Source organism: Lithobates pipiens, unplaced genomic scaffold, assembly GCF_037356315.1.
Source record: "Lithobates pipiens isolate NorthernLeopardFrog02 unplaced genomic scaffold, aLitPip1_a1.2 Scaffold_1, whole genome shotgun sequence".
NCBI lineage: Eukaryota > Metazoa > Chordata > Amphibia > Anura > Ranidae > Lithobates > Lithobates pipiens.
Window position 1 is genome coordinate 824,445 of NW_027507685.1, and position 18,524 is coordinate 842,968.

The 18,524-nt window shown below is 45.8% G+C and overlaps 1 protein-coding gene across 1 annotated transcript in view; it reads left to right on the forward strand.

Annotated features, from left to right (window-relative positions):
- Positions 1-7,144: 7,144 nt before the first annotated feature.
- Positions 7,145-18,524, forward strand: part of TTC5 (tetratricopeptide repeat domain 5) — a 34,032-nt gene continuing 22,652 nt past the window's right edge. Inside the window, exons 1-4 of the mRNA XM_077460231.1 lie at positions 7,145-7,285; positions 13,105-13,237; positions 13,345-13,556; positions 14,400-14,550. Of these exons, the coding sequence (XP_077316357.1) occupies positions 7,232-7,285; positions 13,105-13,237; positions 13,345-13,556; positions 14,400-14,550 (550 nt within the window). The 5' untranslated portion in view covers positions 7,145-7,231. The remainder of the gene's footprint in view (positions 7,286-13,104; positions 13,238-13,344; positions 13,557-14,399; positions 14,551-18,524) is intronic.

The following is an 18,524-nucleotide window of genomic DNA, read 5'->3' on the forward strand; positions in this document are numbered from 1 at the left end:
TCGGCTCTCCTTCTCCCTTAAAGAGGCATTCCACCTACAAAAAAAATATAAATACTACAGCTGCTGACTTTTAATAAATGGACACTCACCTGTCCCAGGGTCCAGCGATGTCGGCAGCCGAGACCGATCGATCGCTCGGCTCTTGGCTGCTGCCACCACCATTCTCGATGTGGGAATCAGGAAGTGAAGCGTTGCGGCTTCACTTCCCGGTTCCCTACTGCGCATGCAGAGTCGCGCAGCGCAATGGGAATGGCCCTCGCTGTCTCTGGGACCCGTGTGTGTCCCAGCAGACAGGGCGTCGAGACAGGAAACAGCATAGACTCTCACGGGAGTCTATGCCGGAAGTGGGTGCAAATACCTGTCTTAGACAGGTATCTGCACCCCCCTCCCCCTGAAAGGTGCCAACTGTGACAACGGAGGGGGGGAGGGTTCCGATGAGCGGAAGTTCCACTTTAGGGTGGAACCCCGCTTTAAGCATCCATATAGCAGCTGTCTGTACACAGGGTTCTTTGATTGGCTGGATGTGTGTCTATCTCTCTGAAGCTCATACAGGTGTGGACTTGCTTTTTTGAGCTTGGAAATACTGACCACCTGGCTTCATCACCAAACAACTGACTCAGGGCTTTCTTCAGTCTGGACTATGTTGGTGCAGTGATTTTCTGCACTATACAGTGGTCCCACTGATACAAGTTCCCATTTGGAGCTATTAATCTTCTATCATCACACAGTCCCCGTCTCTTCGGATCCTGGGGGAATCTCTGCGGGTCTGTTCCGAGTGTTCACATTGGGCTGGGTGTCAGGGAATAAAAATGCATGGCCCGCTGCGGGCTTATTTAAAGAGAGAGACAGTGCCGCCCACTGTCTCTCTCTTTAAACAAGCCCGCACTTTCTATACACCGATAACGTCTCATACACTCAAACAGTTATACTCTGTCTGGCAGCACAAAGTAACCTTCTGACAAGCAGCACTCAGAATACACACTGAAGCATCTGCTTCCTGATGCCTGCAGGCTACACTACATCTATTCAGACTTAACCGATTAACGCACATGGAAACAACCTGTTTATATTTATATAAAACCACAAGAACTACATTCCTCTACACTGGATAGCTGCAAAGCTAAGGAGTAATCATCACGTAACATGTGACTTCTCCCTACTAACCACTCCCCTTTCATGTTGGTCCACACTATATATATATATATATATATATATATATATATATATATATATAATCTTGTGTAGACTTATTATTGTTACTCAAGGCTCTGATGAAGAGGACATCCTCGAAACGCGTTAACCCACTTTTTGAATGCTTGTCCTTGTATGGGCATGCCTGTTTTTAAAAACAAGTTTTTAATGTGAATATGTTGTTAACCTGCTTTTATGAATACGTAGATACTTTGCATATGCTTTTATCATTATGTGAATAAACTGTATACATCTTTTGATCAAAGCGTCAGATCACGCGCCTTCCATCTTTTCTCCTTCACCTGACCAGCCGTCCTATTTATATTAAAACTAAGCATCTTTGTGAGTTTCTTAGCGATTGTAATCAGTCAGCATACTATATCCTGCCCCCAAAGTGTATAGCAATAGGAGGCCATTGAAGGAGGAGGGAGGGGAGTGTCATTTACCACTGTGTGTACACCCATATGTGTGACTCTATAGCAGGGATCCTCAAACTACGGCCCTCCAGCTGTTGCGAAACTACACATCCCATGAGGCATTGTAAAACTATGACACTCACAGACATGACTAGGCATGATGGGAATTGTAGTCCCTGAACAACTGGAGGGCCGTAGTTTGAAGACCCATGCTCTATAGTCATGAAGACTGCACAGATATAAAAAGGTGGAAATGACAAGCCTAGAAAAGAACTGAAATTTAACATGCTACGTAGAGAACACCAGCTGGTCTATGCATTCTTATCCGGCAATGGGGGCACAGAGAAGATGGGAAGGACCGCTGAATCAACCAGGTATATTTCACGCTACACAGAACACCTCCTTTAGTGCAGGGGTCGGCAACCTACGGCCCACCACCACTAAGGCTGGTTTCACAATGGTACAAAAAATGCTCTGATATTGGGAGCACATGTCACATGACATGTATAAATCAATGGTTCCCTAAGAGAAGCATCTTAACTGGTCTGACTTTGAAAAAGGTTCCTGCACTACTTTGGTCTGACTTTGATCCTACTTCAGCCCATTCAATATCACTGAAGTCGAATCATCGTCTTAACTGACCCGACTTTTGCTCTGAGGACCTAAAAGGGGAACCCCACGCCAAAATTAAAAAAAAAAATGGCATAGAGCTTCCCCTCCAAAACCATGCCAGACCCTTTGGTCTGGTTTGGTTTTCTAAGGGGAACCCCCCATGCCAAAAAAACGGCGTTGGGTAACCCCTAAAGTTTATACCAGACCTTATCCGAGCACGCAGCCCAGCAGGTCAGGAAAGGGGGAGGGGACGAGCGAGCGCCCCCTCCTGGACCATACCAGGCCACATGCTCTCAACATGGGGGGTGGTGGGTACTTTGAGTCAGGGGGGCCCTCTGCCCCCCCACCCCAAAGCACCTTGTCCCCATGTTGATGGGGACAAGGGCCTCCTCCCGACAACCCTGGGCAGTGGTTGTGGGGGTCTGCGGGCGGGGGCTTTATCAGAATCTGGAAGCCCCCTAGATCCTGGTTCCCCTACACCTAACAATGTGCACCCCATACTCATTCACATAGAGTGGGGAGGTGGTACCTGGGGGACCCCCTTGTTAAAGGGGCTTCCAGATTCTGATAAGTCCCTCGCCTGCAGACAGGGACAACATGGGGACAAGGTGCTTTGGGGTGGGGGGCGCAGTGGCTGGCCACTGTCTGGGGGCCAGCCACAAGGCGCCTCTTACATCTGAGTCCTCTTTACCTTAGTGTACTCACTCGCTTGGAGGCAGGAGAGAGAATGGAGGGAGGGTGGAGACTTCAGTCACAGACATTGAATGATGAGCTTACTCATCAGAGGATAGAGGCTCAGGCATCGACACTTTTCATCCACAATGTATCTGCCAGTTGCTGAGCTTCAAACTTCCAGTCCACACATCCAAGGCCGATGATAAGCCAGTACAACTGGCCCTGTTGTACCGGGCCTGGCCACCGGGGGGGGGGGGGGGGGGCGAGCAATCTGAAAAGATTGCAGAAGAAAAAAAAAAAGTATTTCTCCAACTCCCCCCCTCCTCTGCTCCTCCCTCAGCAGTTATTTAGCTGCTCTCAATGGGCACGCACTCTGGGCTAAATATTTCAGAGGCCAAGAGGTGGAGCCTGTGAGATACTGTAGTTTGAGTGGGCGGGAGGGGGTGTGGCCCAGGTTCTTCTGGTGTGCACACATGAGCTGCATTATGGTGGCAGTGGATCTGGATTCTCAGGGGACTGCAGGTTGGCCCAGGCACATTAACTGCAATGTAAAGTCTAATGTCTGTTTTTTTCATGTAGCACAGTTGTCCTGACTGTGAGAAATTGGGTTTTAAACTGCACTGCCTAATTTCTCACAGAAGTGCTACATGAAAAAGAAGATGCCATCAATGTCAGCAAACCACACTTTTTATTACTTCTATCTAAATTTTTAGATCACTGGATCACACCATGCCTGGAGCTGGATCACATAGGTGTAGCACTGACTCCTGAAGGAGCGGCTGGTTTTAATGGGCTTACCGTTACCTTCTTCCACTCACTCCTCGTGTCTAGGGGTTTCCCGTGGTAGATGGCCCAGGAACTTAGAAAACTAGAGACTGACGACAGATCCGCTTAAAGGGATTTTTATTTGCAAAAACGTAGTTAACAACAGTCTCTCAGTATAGGATCAGAGGGTTAGGTGAAAAGTCCAGGTACTCTAAGCCCTTGTACACACGGTCGGACATTCCGACGGAAAATGTCCAATCGGACCGTGTTGTCGGATAATCCGACTGTGTGTGGGCTCCATCGGACTGTTTCTGTCGGAATATCCGACGGACAACGTTTTAGAGCTGGGCTATAAAACTTTCCGACAACATGATCCGATCGGACTTTGTCCAATTGTGTGTAGAGAATTCCGATCGGACAAAGTGCCACGCATGCTCAGATCAAATTCCTAGACCAAAGCTATTGGCTACTAGCCTTAAGGTAGTCCCGTCGTAATGAAATAACGTCATCACGTTACGTACGATTGGATTTTCCAACAACTTTGTCCGACCGTGTGTATGCAACACATGTTTCGGACAAAATCCGTCAGAAAAAATCCGACGGATTTTGTTGTCGGAATGTCCGACCGTGTGTACAAGGGCTTAGTGTCAAAGTCAGTAATAAAGAACTTTCTTACTTTGAATAAATCCAGAGAATAGCCATTCACAGCTGGATGATCACTTTAGCTGGATAGTCCCTCTCTCACAAGGCCTAGCAGCCAACAGGGTGTTTGAGTCAAGAACAAGTCCCTGCCACGGATTTTGTTGTAGAACATGAATAAGGAAACTAGAAAACTTGTAGAACACTCGTGTGATACCAGTATCTTGCAGCCGGTCCGGTGATACCGTGGGAGATTGGATTCACTTAGGTCCTTCAGCTTTACCAGGCTCTTGCTAAGAAGCCAACCCTTGTGTGGCCTTCTTCTGAAGAGTCCTCCCCTGGATAACTACGAAATTGCTGGGCCTCTCCACAACTTGAGATGGCACCGGACCACTTCCGAATCCCTTCCTTTAGTTTCCCCGCCTCAGGCTAACCAGCTCAGAGACGTAAAGTTGGGTGGACCCGCACCCCAAGCCATAGACCTCCTGGGGGCTGGTTAGGAGGACCAGGACCATGGAGTCAGAACATACTTCTTGACCGGGAAACCTCGAACCACGTGACATTCACATCTTAAGTACCCTCTCCCAGAAAGCACAGCAAAAGTGACACTCCCACTGGGCTGGCTTCGAGAGAAAGTAACCTTAAAGCACCCAACCAGACTGTGTTTCCCTGCCTGCCAGAAGAGACAGCGCACCCCCATGGCCAGACTGAACACCCCATAGTCCAGTCAGACTGATGCTGAGGTCAAAATTTAGAATAATTATACCCAACCCAAACTACATTTCAGATGTAACGTTAAATTTCAAAAACATATTGTGTGCTCCTCAGGAGTCGGCGCTACACAGGAATGCACTGTGTGTTCCTGTTCAATTCAAATGCAGTCTGTGCAGTGCAATTTCAAGCTCATTCATTTTGAATGGGCTGAAATAGCAATGCACCAAAAGTAGTGTATGCACTTTTTTTTTTTTTTAACATGCACTGCAACCAGATCACATGGTAATCCAGGGCTGGCAGGTGCAGGGCAAACACACTAGGTTTACGACCTGCGTTTGAGGTGTCATTAACTTTTTATTGACACCTGCTGCAAATCGCAAAAGCGGTGCTTTTTGCATGCAGGTTGAATTGTACAGGAATCCACAGCACATTCCTTCGCAATTCAGATGCAGGCATGGTGTGAACCGCCCCTTAGACATAATATTACTTCTCATTAAAAGTTTAGAAAATATATATTTTTTTTAAAGTGGGCTTAGCCGACATAAATGGCATCTTCTTCTTTCATGTAGAACTGTTTAACTGTAACAAATTGGACAGTGCAGTTTTGAATGCAGCACAGTATCATCTGCATCCTTCACACAGTCATCTTAGACTCCAACCACAATCCCTTTAAGCCATGCCCAATAATTAAAGAGGAAGTAAACCCTTCCAAACAACTTGGACCTATAGGTAAGCCTAGATTAAGGCTTACCTGTAGGTCCAAGCAATATCTCCTAAACCTATATGGTTTAGGAGATATTTGCCCGAAAATGGGCACCGCTGTCTACGGCGCATGCGCCGTAGACAGCGGCGCGCAGGCGCACTAAATGCGGCAAATCCAAGAATGGATTTGCCTAATTTGTCGACTCCCGTGCGCATGCGCGGGAGTGACGTCATCGCGGCTTCGCCGTATGGCAGCGGCGGAGCTGCGAGACGCGACTCCCGTGCGCATGCGCGGGAGTGACGTCATCGCGGCTGCGCCGCTGTGATTCGTCGGAGCTGCGAGACGCCACCAGCAACATGGATGCGGCGGACTACAGGGGACAGCGGCGACTTCGCTGGCTCCTGTGTCAGGTAAGTGACACATAATGAGCTACTATGCGATGCATAGTAGTCCATTATGCTTTACCTTTGCAGGGAAAAAAAGAGGAAGTAAACCCATCAGGGTTTACTTCCTCTTTAAGCATCATTTAAACCAGTGGTCACCAACCCTGTCCTCAGGGCCCACTAACAGGCCAGGTTTTATGTATTTCCTTGGGGAGATGCAGACTAGAATACTGCAATCACTGAGCAGCAAATGATATCACCTGTGATGTATTTCAGTTATCTTGCAAACCTGGCCTGTTAGTGGGCCCTGAGGACAGGGTTGATGACCACCGATTTAAACCAGGTCCATTTTCCAGCTCTGTGTGATGCATATTTTAAAATTAGCCACGCCCACAATTTAGCCTTTATGTATACCCTAGCCGCTCTGTATAGGGGCAGTACCAATGGTGGGGCTGAAGGGGGCCCCATGATTTCTATTAGTGGCCCTGCACACATCCATTATCTGAGGCACAGAACACCAGGGATTGGAGTGTGGGTGAGCAGACAGAGGGGTAGGGGTGGAAGGAAGAGGAGCAGATGAAGCCCTCTCTCCTGTCTGTGTATGGGGGTGGGGCCCATGTGCACACCTATACACTCAGCGGTTGTGATACTTGGGGAGCCACAATCCATTCTGAATATTGGTGGTCTGAAACACGGACACATGATTCAAAACCTGAACTGTCCAGGTGAATCCTGGACAGATGGCAACCCTATTCAGATGCCCAATCTCATGTGTATTCTGGACCAATCTCTATGGTCTGGTGCTTGTCCTCTCTATACATCTTCACAATGCAATAAATAAAAGCAGAGATCTAGTCACAGTGTACATTTCCCAGTCTCCACAAACAATCCCCAGAGCATCCTGACCATTCCCTTGTTGTTGCAGTACAGCTGATGGCTCAGTGAAGAAACTTCAGAGAAGAAACCGAAGGATCACACCAAGCACCTGTCTTGGCAAAGCTGTGTCCTGCAGCAGTAGCATGATTTGTTGTAACTCCGCCTGTCCGCTGGGTGGCGCTGTGAGCGGGCTCCCGCCTTCCCCTGTACATACAATCCTTTAATTGACTCGGAGAGGGAAGCATAGAGGTGCTGGAATGATGGCAGAAGGGGGAGCGGAAACAGAGGCTGAAGTGAGGAATAAGCTGCAGGTACAGCACTTGTGTCTGGGAAAGCTGCCTGTAAACAAGCTGCAGAGGGCTGTGACCTGTGTGTAGCAAGCTCCATGCTGTGTGGGGGAGGGGGAGGATAAGCAGGCTGGTGTCATGTCTGCCCAGTCCTGGACATAGCTGTGTGTGTGGTAGTGGGGAGGGAGTGCACGTGGTGGCAGGGCTGGGTGCAGAGAGATGAGGGGGGTGTGCATGGCTCTGTCTTTTGCATTGCTCGCAGGGAAAGTTTGCTGCACACTTGGCTGTCACTTCTACCTGCTGTATGTTGTCATGGCAACAAGGCTTGTGGCCTGTCCTATAACCTCCATCCACTGTGACTGTGCATGTTATAATATGTTCTATGTATACCGGATCTTCACCTGACCTGGCTTCCTCCATATGTTCATTTCTTTTTCATCTATCAGTAATTGATATGCCATAGCTCCACACTATATCCTGGAGGAGCCCACTGCTATAGGACAGCATACTAATTCACTGTCTACATAATATACATTGCATACACCCATCAGCCATAACATCATGACCACTGACCGCTAAAGTGCTAACACAGATTATCTCTTTACAATTGCACCTGTCGATGGGATATAGTCGGCAGCAAGTAAACATGTTGCCCCCTGAAGTTGGTGTTTTAAAGTGGAGGGCAAACCTAAAAAAAAAACAAAACATTTATACAGTAACATTTTCTCTTCTCTCCCCCCTTAAACCCCTGTTGCTAGGCAGGCTTCCTAATCTGCCTCTTTCTGGTCCGCAGAGCTGTTCCATTACTTCCTCGTCTTTCGGCGAGCTCCCATGTTGTCTTCTAGGACCTGTGTGCTTCCCAGAAGACGGGGGCCATTCACAAAGCACTGCGCGTCAGGAAACGGCCAGTGAAGCCGCAAGCTTTCACTGCCAGTTTCCCTTAGTTGCAATGGCGGCGCCGGCACCTGATCCGATGGAAGGATCAGCCTCGGGGGGGGGGGGGGGGGGGGCTGGCGTCACGGGCTCGCTGGGCCGGTAAGTGCCCTCATTAAAAGTCAGCAGCTACAATGTGTTTGAGTTTTTTTTTTTTTTTTTTTTATTTTAACACTGGAACACCTGCTTTTTATTTTTACCTACAAGTAAGCCTATAATAAAGCTTACCTGTAGGTAGAATGAATATCTCCTAAACCTGCACCGTTTAGGAGATATTCATCCAGCTGCTGATGTTACCAGCACATGCGCTCTGAAGGTTCAGTATACTTTGCCAGAACCAAGGGCTCACACGTGTATGCGCGGGAGTGATGTCATTGCGGCTTCGAGCACTCACCGGGCCCCATGAACCTGGAAGAAAAGTCCATGGAAAGATGTCCGCTCTCTCAGCGGTGACAATGCACTGCTGGAAGGGCTTCATTCAAAAGTAAGTCATAATGTGCTAGTATGTGATGCATACTAGCACATTATGCCATTGTCTTACAGGTGTGCATGTGTGTTTAATTCTGCAATGGTTTATTACCACTTTAAAACAGAAAAAAACAAGCAAGTGTGAAATGCCCTGTACACACCATCAGATTTTCTGCTGATTTTTGTCTTCAGATTTCCCAAAACCATGTAGTGTAAAGGCCTGCCTGATTGCATACACATTGAGGCTGGTATGAGCTGATAGAGGAGCTATTGTAGCTCAAATTGCTGTTTACCCCTGCCCAGGAGTCCCCTTTAAAAGTTCCTAAAACCTGGGAGGATTGGCAATCATGTGGCCACTGTGATTGGCTGTCGCATGACTGGAAGCTGGTCCTGCCAGCTAACAATGTTTTTGCGGGCTTGAGAGCCGCTTTCGGCTGCACAGTCTTTGTGCAGGGAGCATGCTTCTAGTGCACAAACATTGCCTGCCCAGCGTCGTTACTGGAGAGTGAAGGGGTTAAAATTAAACTGGAAGTTCACTCTCAATCAACATTAACTATTTTTAACCCCTTCCCGACCAGCCAACCGTAGTTATACTGCGGCAGGTTGGTGCCCCTGGGCGAAACGTCGTAGCTATACATCGGCTCACCTTTTGACCACAAGGGGGCACTCGCGCTGCCAGAGCCGATGCGCGTGCCCAGTGGTCACCTTTGCTGCACACAGACAGAATGGAGATCTGTCAATGTAAACTGACAGATCTCCATGCTGTGGGGAGTGAGGAGAGTGATCTGTTGTTCATACTTAGTATGAACAATGATTGATCGCCTCACCTAGACAGTCCCATCCTCCACCCCACAGTTAGAATCACTCCCTAGGTAACACAGTTAACCCCTTAATCACCCCTACTGAAAACCCCTTCCCTGCCAGTGACATTTACACAGTAATCAGTGCATTTTTATAGTACTGATTGCTGTATAAATGACAATGGTCCCAAAAAGTGTCAAAAATGTCGATTAAAAATGGCTGATCATTGCCATTACTACTAATAATAAAAAAAATGCCTTTAATATTTCCCCTATTTTGTAGACGCTATAACTTTTGTGCAAACCAATCAATTGGGGTTATTTACAAAAGGCAAATCCACTTTGCACTGCAAGTGCACTTGAAAGTGCAGTCACTCTAAATCTAAGGGGTAGATCTGAAATGATTGAAAGCTCTGCTGATTTTATCATCCAATCATGTGCAAGCTAAAATGCTGTTTTTTTTATTTTATTTTCCTAGCATGTCCCCCTCGGATCTACAGCGACTTTACTTCCAAGTGTACTTGCAGTGGAAAGTGTTTTTTCCTTTAGTAAATAACCCCCAATACACGCTGCCTTATTGTGATATTTTTAGTAATAAAAAAAAAAAAAAAATGTAGAAGAATATATATCGGCCTAAACCTGAGGAGAAAATTCGCTTTTTTAAAAAATAAAATGTTTGGATATTTTTGATAGCAAAAAGTACAAAATATATCAATTTATATATTTTTTTTTTTTCAAAATTGACCCTATTGTTTTGTTTATAGCGCAAAAAATAAAAGCCACAGAGATGATCAAATACCACCAAAAGAAAGCTCTATTTGTGGGGGCGGAAAAAAGGATGTAAATTTTGTTTGGGTACAATGTCACATGGCCACGCAATTGTCAGTTAAAGCGACACAGTGCCCTGTCGCAAAAAAAATGGCCTGGTCGTTGAGCAGCCAAAACTTCTGGGGCTCAAGTGGTTAATGTGCAGGAATTTCCTCTCACTTCCTGTTTGGCTATGGGACATGAAGTAAGGGAAATTCTCTGCAATGGGACAGACAAAAGATCTGAAAAATGTTTTGCCTATAGTTGTACTTTAAGGCTGGGTTCACACTATTTGCCAAGTGGCTTGCAGCAGGGGCCCGGTGCATCCCTGTTCACTGTTTCGGGTCTGAGTTTTTGCCTGAATTTGGACCTGAAATGGAGCCAAAGACACACAGGACCCTTCTGCTGTGTGCTCTGTGGCCACCCAGGACATATGTGAACTGGCTCCATTGAGGGCCGGTCACACTCTCCTGTCATGTGAACTGGATGAGGGGGAACCTGCACCCAATTCACATAAGTGTGAACCCAACCTAAAGGATCTGCTACTGACTGTTTGGTTCCAGATACCACAGCATACCTTCAGGGATCTAGTGGTGTGCATGCCTTGATGGGTTATGGTGGGTGGTCAAAATGCTTTTGCTGATTGGAGTATGTTGTGTTATTACTTAAAGCGGTTGTAAACCCGCTGATGTGTTTTTTTTTTTTTTTTTTTCCTACCTGCAAAGGAAAAGGCATAATGAGCTAGTATGCACCGCATACTGGCTCATTATGAAATACCTTAGAACGAGGCCCCGACATCTGTTCTGATCCACGCCGAGGGAGCTGACATGTTCCCTTGGCGTTTCTTCTGGGTATCGCGGCTCCAGCGCTTTGAGTGGCCGGAGCTGCGATATCATCACGGCAGGGTCCAGCATCTGCCGGGATTTCAGCCGAGAATCCTATGCCCCATTGCGAGGGGAATATCTCCTAAACCGTACAGGTTTAGGAGATATTTTTTTTTTTACCTACAGGTAAGCCGCCTTTATAGGCTTTCCTGTAGGTAAAAGTCCCAAAAAGGACTATACAACCACTTTGATAAACAACAGTTTGTGCCACACTTTACAAACTAAAGTGAGACAGTAGAGCCCAATCCAATACAGGAGGATTAGGAGGACCCTGTTGATGAGTGCTTACAATCTTAGACCTCATGCACATTGGGCGTTTAGCTCCTGTATGTCAAATCCTGCTGTTTTCATACACCTAGAAGGCACAGGTGCAGTGTCCAGCACTGCTGCCTGCAGCCTGTCAGTCTATAACAGGCTAAAAAATGCTGCAGTTGGCGTGGTAAGTCATGTAGGGCCATATGTGTTCGGGGGCATACAGTATGTCCAGATTGCAGAACACATAGGGGCCTAAACACAAGTACACTTTGCAACGGCATCCAGTTGCAGCATATTGTAACCTGTCATTGACTGTGATATGCTTCAGGCAGAACACTGGCATTTGACACACGTGATGTGTCCTAGAAGCTGTGGGAGAGGGCAGGGCAAGTGGTGTCATCCTAGCCTGGGGGGGGGGGGGGGATTGCAGAAGTGGAAGCAGACCCTAGAAAATGAAAATGGTAACTTAGTTGCAGTCTCTGGGGAGGGAGCAAACCAACAGGACTTCACTTTTTGAGTGAAGTTTTTCTTTAAGGAGTTTAACCCAAATAAAATAAAAAAAACAGATCCTGTTCCCTAAGCATGTTTTACAATACAGTGATTGTGCTGTGTCATTTGGGTCCTCTGTATACCCTAAAAAAAAAAACCTGGCTTATACTGCCCGGCTATACCCTCGCCTCTTCAAAATGACCACGATAATCGTGGCTGCTGAGCCCTGACACTGTGGTCCCTTTGTTTGATTCTGTCATCCGCAGCCTGCTCTCTGAAGCTCTCCTGTGTCTCCTCTGTGAGCCTTTTAAAAGGAAAGTCTGCCTTGCCACAGCCAAAACAAGCCCCTCTCCTTCTCCGTCATTAACGGAAAGTGAGCAGTCTCTAGGACCTCAGAAAACCTTTCATAACAGAAACCTGAAGGAACCATTGCTGACTTCCTTCTAAAAATTCCTACTGGATGGCTGACTGGCTTCAGTGCTTTCAGGTGCTTACCTAAAACAAGTGGCTGACCAGGGAAATTGCAGAGAAGTCGAAACTTTTCTGCACACCTCCATTTCCTACTCCATCCAAAATGGTCTTTACATACTTTAAAGTGAAAATAAACCCTTATTTATTTATTGTACCTACTGGTAAGCCTATAACATGGCTTGCCTGTAGGTACAGTGAATAGCTCCTAAACCTGCACTGTTTAGGAGGTATTCACATAGCGTGCAGCTGGTGATGTCCCAGGTATATGTTCTCTGAAGGGACAGCATACTTGTGCCCTCCCTTCAGAGCACCATGCCGCAGTTCGTGACTCCCACGTGCAGCGAGGCCAATAGGACGGCTGGAGGACACACACCCAGAAGGAAGACCGTGTGGAGATGGAATCGGCAGTGGCAGCGCGCCGCAGAAGTGCTCCATTCTAAGGTTAGTATATGCGATGCATACTAGTACATTATGCCATTATCTTGCAGGGTTTACATTTTTTTTTTTTTTTTTTTTTTTAAGAGGTTTTAATACAAAGAATTTGCCTTTGGAATGAGGTTTTCTTATTTTCTCAGGTAAAAGTTGAATATTCACTTTGAACTTATTTAAAAATCTTGTGTGACCGCACATAACGTTTTACTAAAATTGACTATCCTGCTCACTGCATACATTGTAAGTGTATATCATTGTCAGCTGTAATGCTGCCACGGAGTTTAACACACGTTTCCTCTTTCAGGAACTTGTAGACAAGCTTTATTATTTTCGGGACCACTATTTTGACAGCCACAGTGTGGAAGATGCTATTCGTAAACAGTATGATGTGAAGCAGGAGATGGAGCAAACCATTTTTCTGATAGAGGAGATTGATGGTAATTAAATAGCAATCATGTGTATGCTTTTTGTAAGGCAATCCTTTTCCTGAAAGAAAAACAGTACTACTTTTTATTTTTGCTTTGTGTCCGTTCCTATAATGTAGATGTTTGGAAGAACAAGGCCTTCTTCTTGATGCTGAAGGGAAAAGCTCTGAATGTTACACCCAACTATTGTCCAGAAGCTGATGAGCTTCTGTCTAAAGCGGTTAAGCTGGATCCTGGGCTGGTTGAAGCTTGGAATCAGCTAGGAGAGGTGTACTGGAAAAAAATGGATGTATCATCTGCTAAGACCTGTTTTTCGGGGGCTCTCAACCATGTAAGAATCCATTTACCATGCCTGTCTTTCTTAGTTTTTCATGTAGTTTAAGGCTCTGTTCACATATATGCGAATTGGTTATGCAGCATCTGATTCGCATAACATGTGAACTGGCAGCCTTCTCAATGCATCCGGTTGACACATGTGCAGGATGGCTGCGGTGCGATTTTTGGGTCTGGTTCAGGTGCGATTTCAGGTAAAGATTTTCACCTGAGTCACACCTGAAAAGGTGACCAGAACCGCAAAGGACTCCTGCGCTAAAGCCGCGGCCGCATATGTGTGAACCCAGCCTAATTGTAAAGTTAAACACTTTTGTAAACCTAAGTAGACTTCTGGACACTTGTTTTTATTCCTTTGTAAGTGCATATGAAATGGTGTAATTTAAAAAAATTAACAGTTTAAGAAAAATTACCCAAAACCAGTGAATGTAATTGTTTAATGCATAATAAAAAGTGACGCACAAAAGAATATATGTAACATCAATGCATGACTCTCAGCGCATAACAGCATTCATCTAGAATAACACCTATGTGGTGATGACCGATTCAGACATAGATTGAAACTTCTGTGATAAAGAAGTCATGTGATCACGATGAAACGCGGCAGCGCTGAGCCTAGTGATGTCGTCATGCCCATCAGGAAGCACTTTGCTATACATGCTGGAATGGTGATGAGTCTTAGACTTAAGGGGACATACACCTGTATATACACCATTGCTTTTTAAGGAGTGTATTACTTTATTATTCAGGTGGTGTGGGAATTGTATATATTTATTATTATTATTTAATTTTTTTCCCCATACCTTCCTTTCATGTAATTGTTTGCTTAACTTCTACTTTACAGTGTAAGAACAAGGTCTCCTTGCGTAACCTGTCAATGGTGATGAGACAACAACGATCACAAGATGCTGATGAGAAATCCAGAAACATCATGGACAGCGTGAAACAAGCTAAGCAAGCTGTACAGATGGATACAAGAGATGGGACATCCTGGTGTAAGTATAAGGCAATCAATTACGTCCTTAAAGAGGAAGTAAACCCTGGCGGGTTTTAGTTCCTCTTTATTTCCCTGCAAAGGTAAAGCGTAATGGACTACTGTGCATCGCATATTAGTCCATTATGTGTCGCTTGCCTGACACCGAAGCCCGCAATGTCTCAGTTGTCCCCACTAGCAGGGAGCTCCATCTTCGCCCCTGTTCCTGTCCTTGAACCAGTTCAGTATTTTGGGTGTATCCAATACATCCAAAATCCGAACAGCTTGTTTGTGTTGCTCAGATGGCTCCTGGCTTTTGGTTTAGTTACCACCACTCCTGTGTATGTAAACATTTGCACATGTAAATGATTGTGCCACGTGCGATATATCATACACCAGTGAGAGCAGTGGCTCTCAGTTCCTCATTTACTGTTAACTCTAAATTAGTTGATGACATTTTAAACATATTAAGGCCTCATTCACACAATGGTCCAGAGACTTCCTTTTTTTTTTTTGTTTTTTTTTTTTTTTTTTTGCATTCTGCAAGGGCAAAAAAAATACAATTGTTCTCTATGTGCCCTGTTCACACCACAACACTGGTATCGCGTGCAGATTTTTTCTGCAAAGGAAACCTGCCATGACATCAACATTGGTGTGAACAGTGCGCAAAACTGATGCGCATGAAAACGTTTCTTCTTGCTGGAGGTTGCCATTTTGCTAAACCCCAGAGCCCCCTGAACAGCAGTAAATCATAAAGCAAAACTAAACCCATCGATTTTAATGGTTTCAAAAGCAGTTAAATTCCTGGAACGCTGGGATTACCCTCTGTCACATTTGCTTGTGTGCTTAACCAAACTGTCAAATCATCAAATTGCTGTTTTTCGATGGACAGTGGCGCTTTAGGAGCGGTGCATACACCGCTCCTACAGAGCTGCAAAGATGCGGCTTGCAGGACTTTTTTTTTTTTTTTTACCATCCTGCCAGTGCACAGCTCTAGTGTGAAAGCCCTTGGGCTTTCACATTGGAGTGAGAGGAGAGGTTCTTGCAAGGCGCTTTGCAGGCACTATTTTTAGCATTTATAGCGCCTGTAAAGTGTCTGTGTGAAAGTAGCCTAAAGGTGATGTAGCGCTACCCAATAATAAATAAATCTATTCAGTAGGACCTGCTTCTTAAAGTTATCCAGAGGCTAATCAGCCGCTCAGATCACTTGTGGCGATTAGAGAATCGCCGGCTGAAAAAAAACAATACCATGGTTATGGCATATTGCTGCAGCCATAACCCTGGTATTCCACTTCCAACCAAGGACATAATTTGACTATTGCCCGGTTGGGGAAGTGGGTAAAGCATAACCGATTCAAAATGTTAAAGCGGGACTAAATCCATCGATTTAACGGTTTCCCAAAACTTGCTTTCAAAGCATGTTGCACATAACTGTAATTTACTTGTGCTCTGTCAAGCCATCAAATGACTTTTGTCATAAATGAACACATATTCAGCACCATGACAACTGCAGATCTGTAATTTTTCATCATTTTATTTACCGTATTTATTTTTTTCCTCTTAAAATCAGGGGTAAATCACATGTTATACGGCAATCTCCGCTGATTGTGAGCGGAGCGATCGCCGCCAAGACACATAGCCGAGTGTGCTCTGCTCACAGTCACGCCCAGTTGGGGACCTCTGTTATGTCAATAATAGGGCCGGACTGGGCGTGACTGCGAGAGGAGCCGAGTACACTCGGCTATATGTATCTTGGCGGCGCTCGCTCTGCCCAATCCCTGCGATCTCCGCGGCACCAATTTTAAATCCATCCACTAATGCTGCTAAGGCTGCAATGACGCTGATGAGGCTGCATTGATGGGAATTTAAATGTAAGTGGTGCGTTTGCCTTTCGGGTGCGTTCTATACACTGATAAATACGGTATCTTTGTTTTTTGTTTTTTCAGCCAAAAATTGGGTTGCTGGGGGTTTATTTTTTATTTATTTTTTTGTGTGAAAAATGAAAACATTGCTTCAGAGGGGAAGGGGTTAATGTTCTTTTGGCCCTACTTGGATTGAATCTATTAATTATTTGAAGCCATGCAAAACTCTGTTGGCCAAATTTTGCCTGATTCCGCAGGGGTTGGCTGAATTTCGATCCATGTATGGGCACCCTGGTTGTACAGCAGTCAATCTGCCGATAGACTTCTGTACAACTAGCCTGTCGTATTTCTCTTACATTCACTGACTGACACAGCTCCTTTACTTAGACCATCAGGTTGTTATGCCACCTTCAGGAGAGGACTAGGCAGCCCCCAAGGGGCGGTCCTTTCAGTAACAACCCCCCAGCCTGCTTCCTGCAGCCCTGGTTTTTTTTTTTTTTTCTGCCTAGTGAAGAAGGACCCAGGAACCCTGCGGGCCCATCGGTCTGTGGATTATTATTTTTTTTTTTTTCTGCAGTAGTTTGCCTTTTTGCGCAAGATTAAGATCCTGTGATCTGTTATCAACAGCCGGCTGGGTTACAGGCTGGGTACCCTTATCCTTGTAGTCTCCCCAGCCTAGCCAGCGAGCGTGTGCAGACCAGAGCTCCGTGCTGGGTCAGCCACGACATGCCCCTCAGGCTCCAGGGGCGGCCAGTGAGCGTAATACTCCGGGGCACACATATATGACCAGACTGATGTCTGTGTCAGTGTACCGGGCCAGCAGCCACCCTGTACGGATCGGAGAGTGGGTCTGTGATGGAATGTTCCCCAGCTCATCAGGACTGGTAAGTACAGCTCTCCCTGCCTCCATGGGGCTGAGCAGCTGTGCATTCCCTGGGATGTCGATTCGGGGGTCCCTCTCCTCCCTCTCTTCTCTCCCTCTCTTCTCTCCCTATCTTCCCTCCCCTCCCCATGGGGGATGCTGCATGGGCTGCTGAGCGGGGTGTGTGCCACATAGACAGGGGCCCCCTGGTGGGGCTCTCACCTTGGGTGGGGGGGCTGCGCTTTATATGGCGGTGCGTTACCGCTTTGAGGAGAGCCTTCTCAAAAAATGGTCGGCTCCTCCCAGTCATGGGGCCCCCCAGTATCCAGGTTTAATAAAATAACCGCAATCCCGGTAGAGGGGACTCCTGCCTTTTAAGGACCCCACGGACAGGAAGTCCAAGGCAGTGGCCCGTTCCTTGTTTACAGTTGTGGGGTCAGCAATGCAAACCTTACTGGCCTCCGCACTTGCTGAGTGGGCAAAACTTTTGCACCACGAATTGGGGGAACAACTGGCTTTTCCTGTCTGCATGGAACTAGCAGACCAGTTAGTGCAAGGCCTTAAGTATTGAATAGTAGTTGTGGGCTATTGGCGCTACCTCAAACCCTATATTACCTTTTATCTTCCCTACAGACTCTGTGCAAACCAAATATGTGTTTGCTATAATGTCCCAATTTTTGTGTTTGTGTCCAACAGATTTTTTCTTGTTATCCTAGATTCAACCACGTGCCACTATAAACCATTTATATTGATTACCCTACAGTGGATAACCCCAAAAGAGATGGACACGTTCAATTATTCACCAACGTAGTCAATCAAAATCCCAAAGGGATAATTAATTAATTAAACCCTGAAGCACCCAAAACCACATATGAAAACCACCAAAAATTCAAGAGTACCAAGCAATATTCAAAATACTTTTGTGATACTAAATTTTTTTGTAATACTAAAAATATTTGTGATACTAGACAGAGACAAACACACTCTGTGTACAAAAAGCCCCTTATAGGGGAAAAAATTATAACACCTATAATTCCACTGCGCATGCGCAGTTCCTGTGCTGATAATTACTTTCACTGTGCGCAGTTTATATTTCCACTATAGTGCCCCAATAAATGAAAAAAGGGGGTATTGCAGTATAAAAATCAACAAAAGCAACCCAAAACATAAAAATTTAAAATAAAAATAAATGAAAAATAAACAGAATGTGCAGAGTAATTCTAACCCCCTTACGAATATATAAAAAATACAAAAAACCTAGGAAAAATGTGA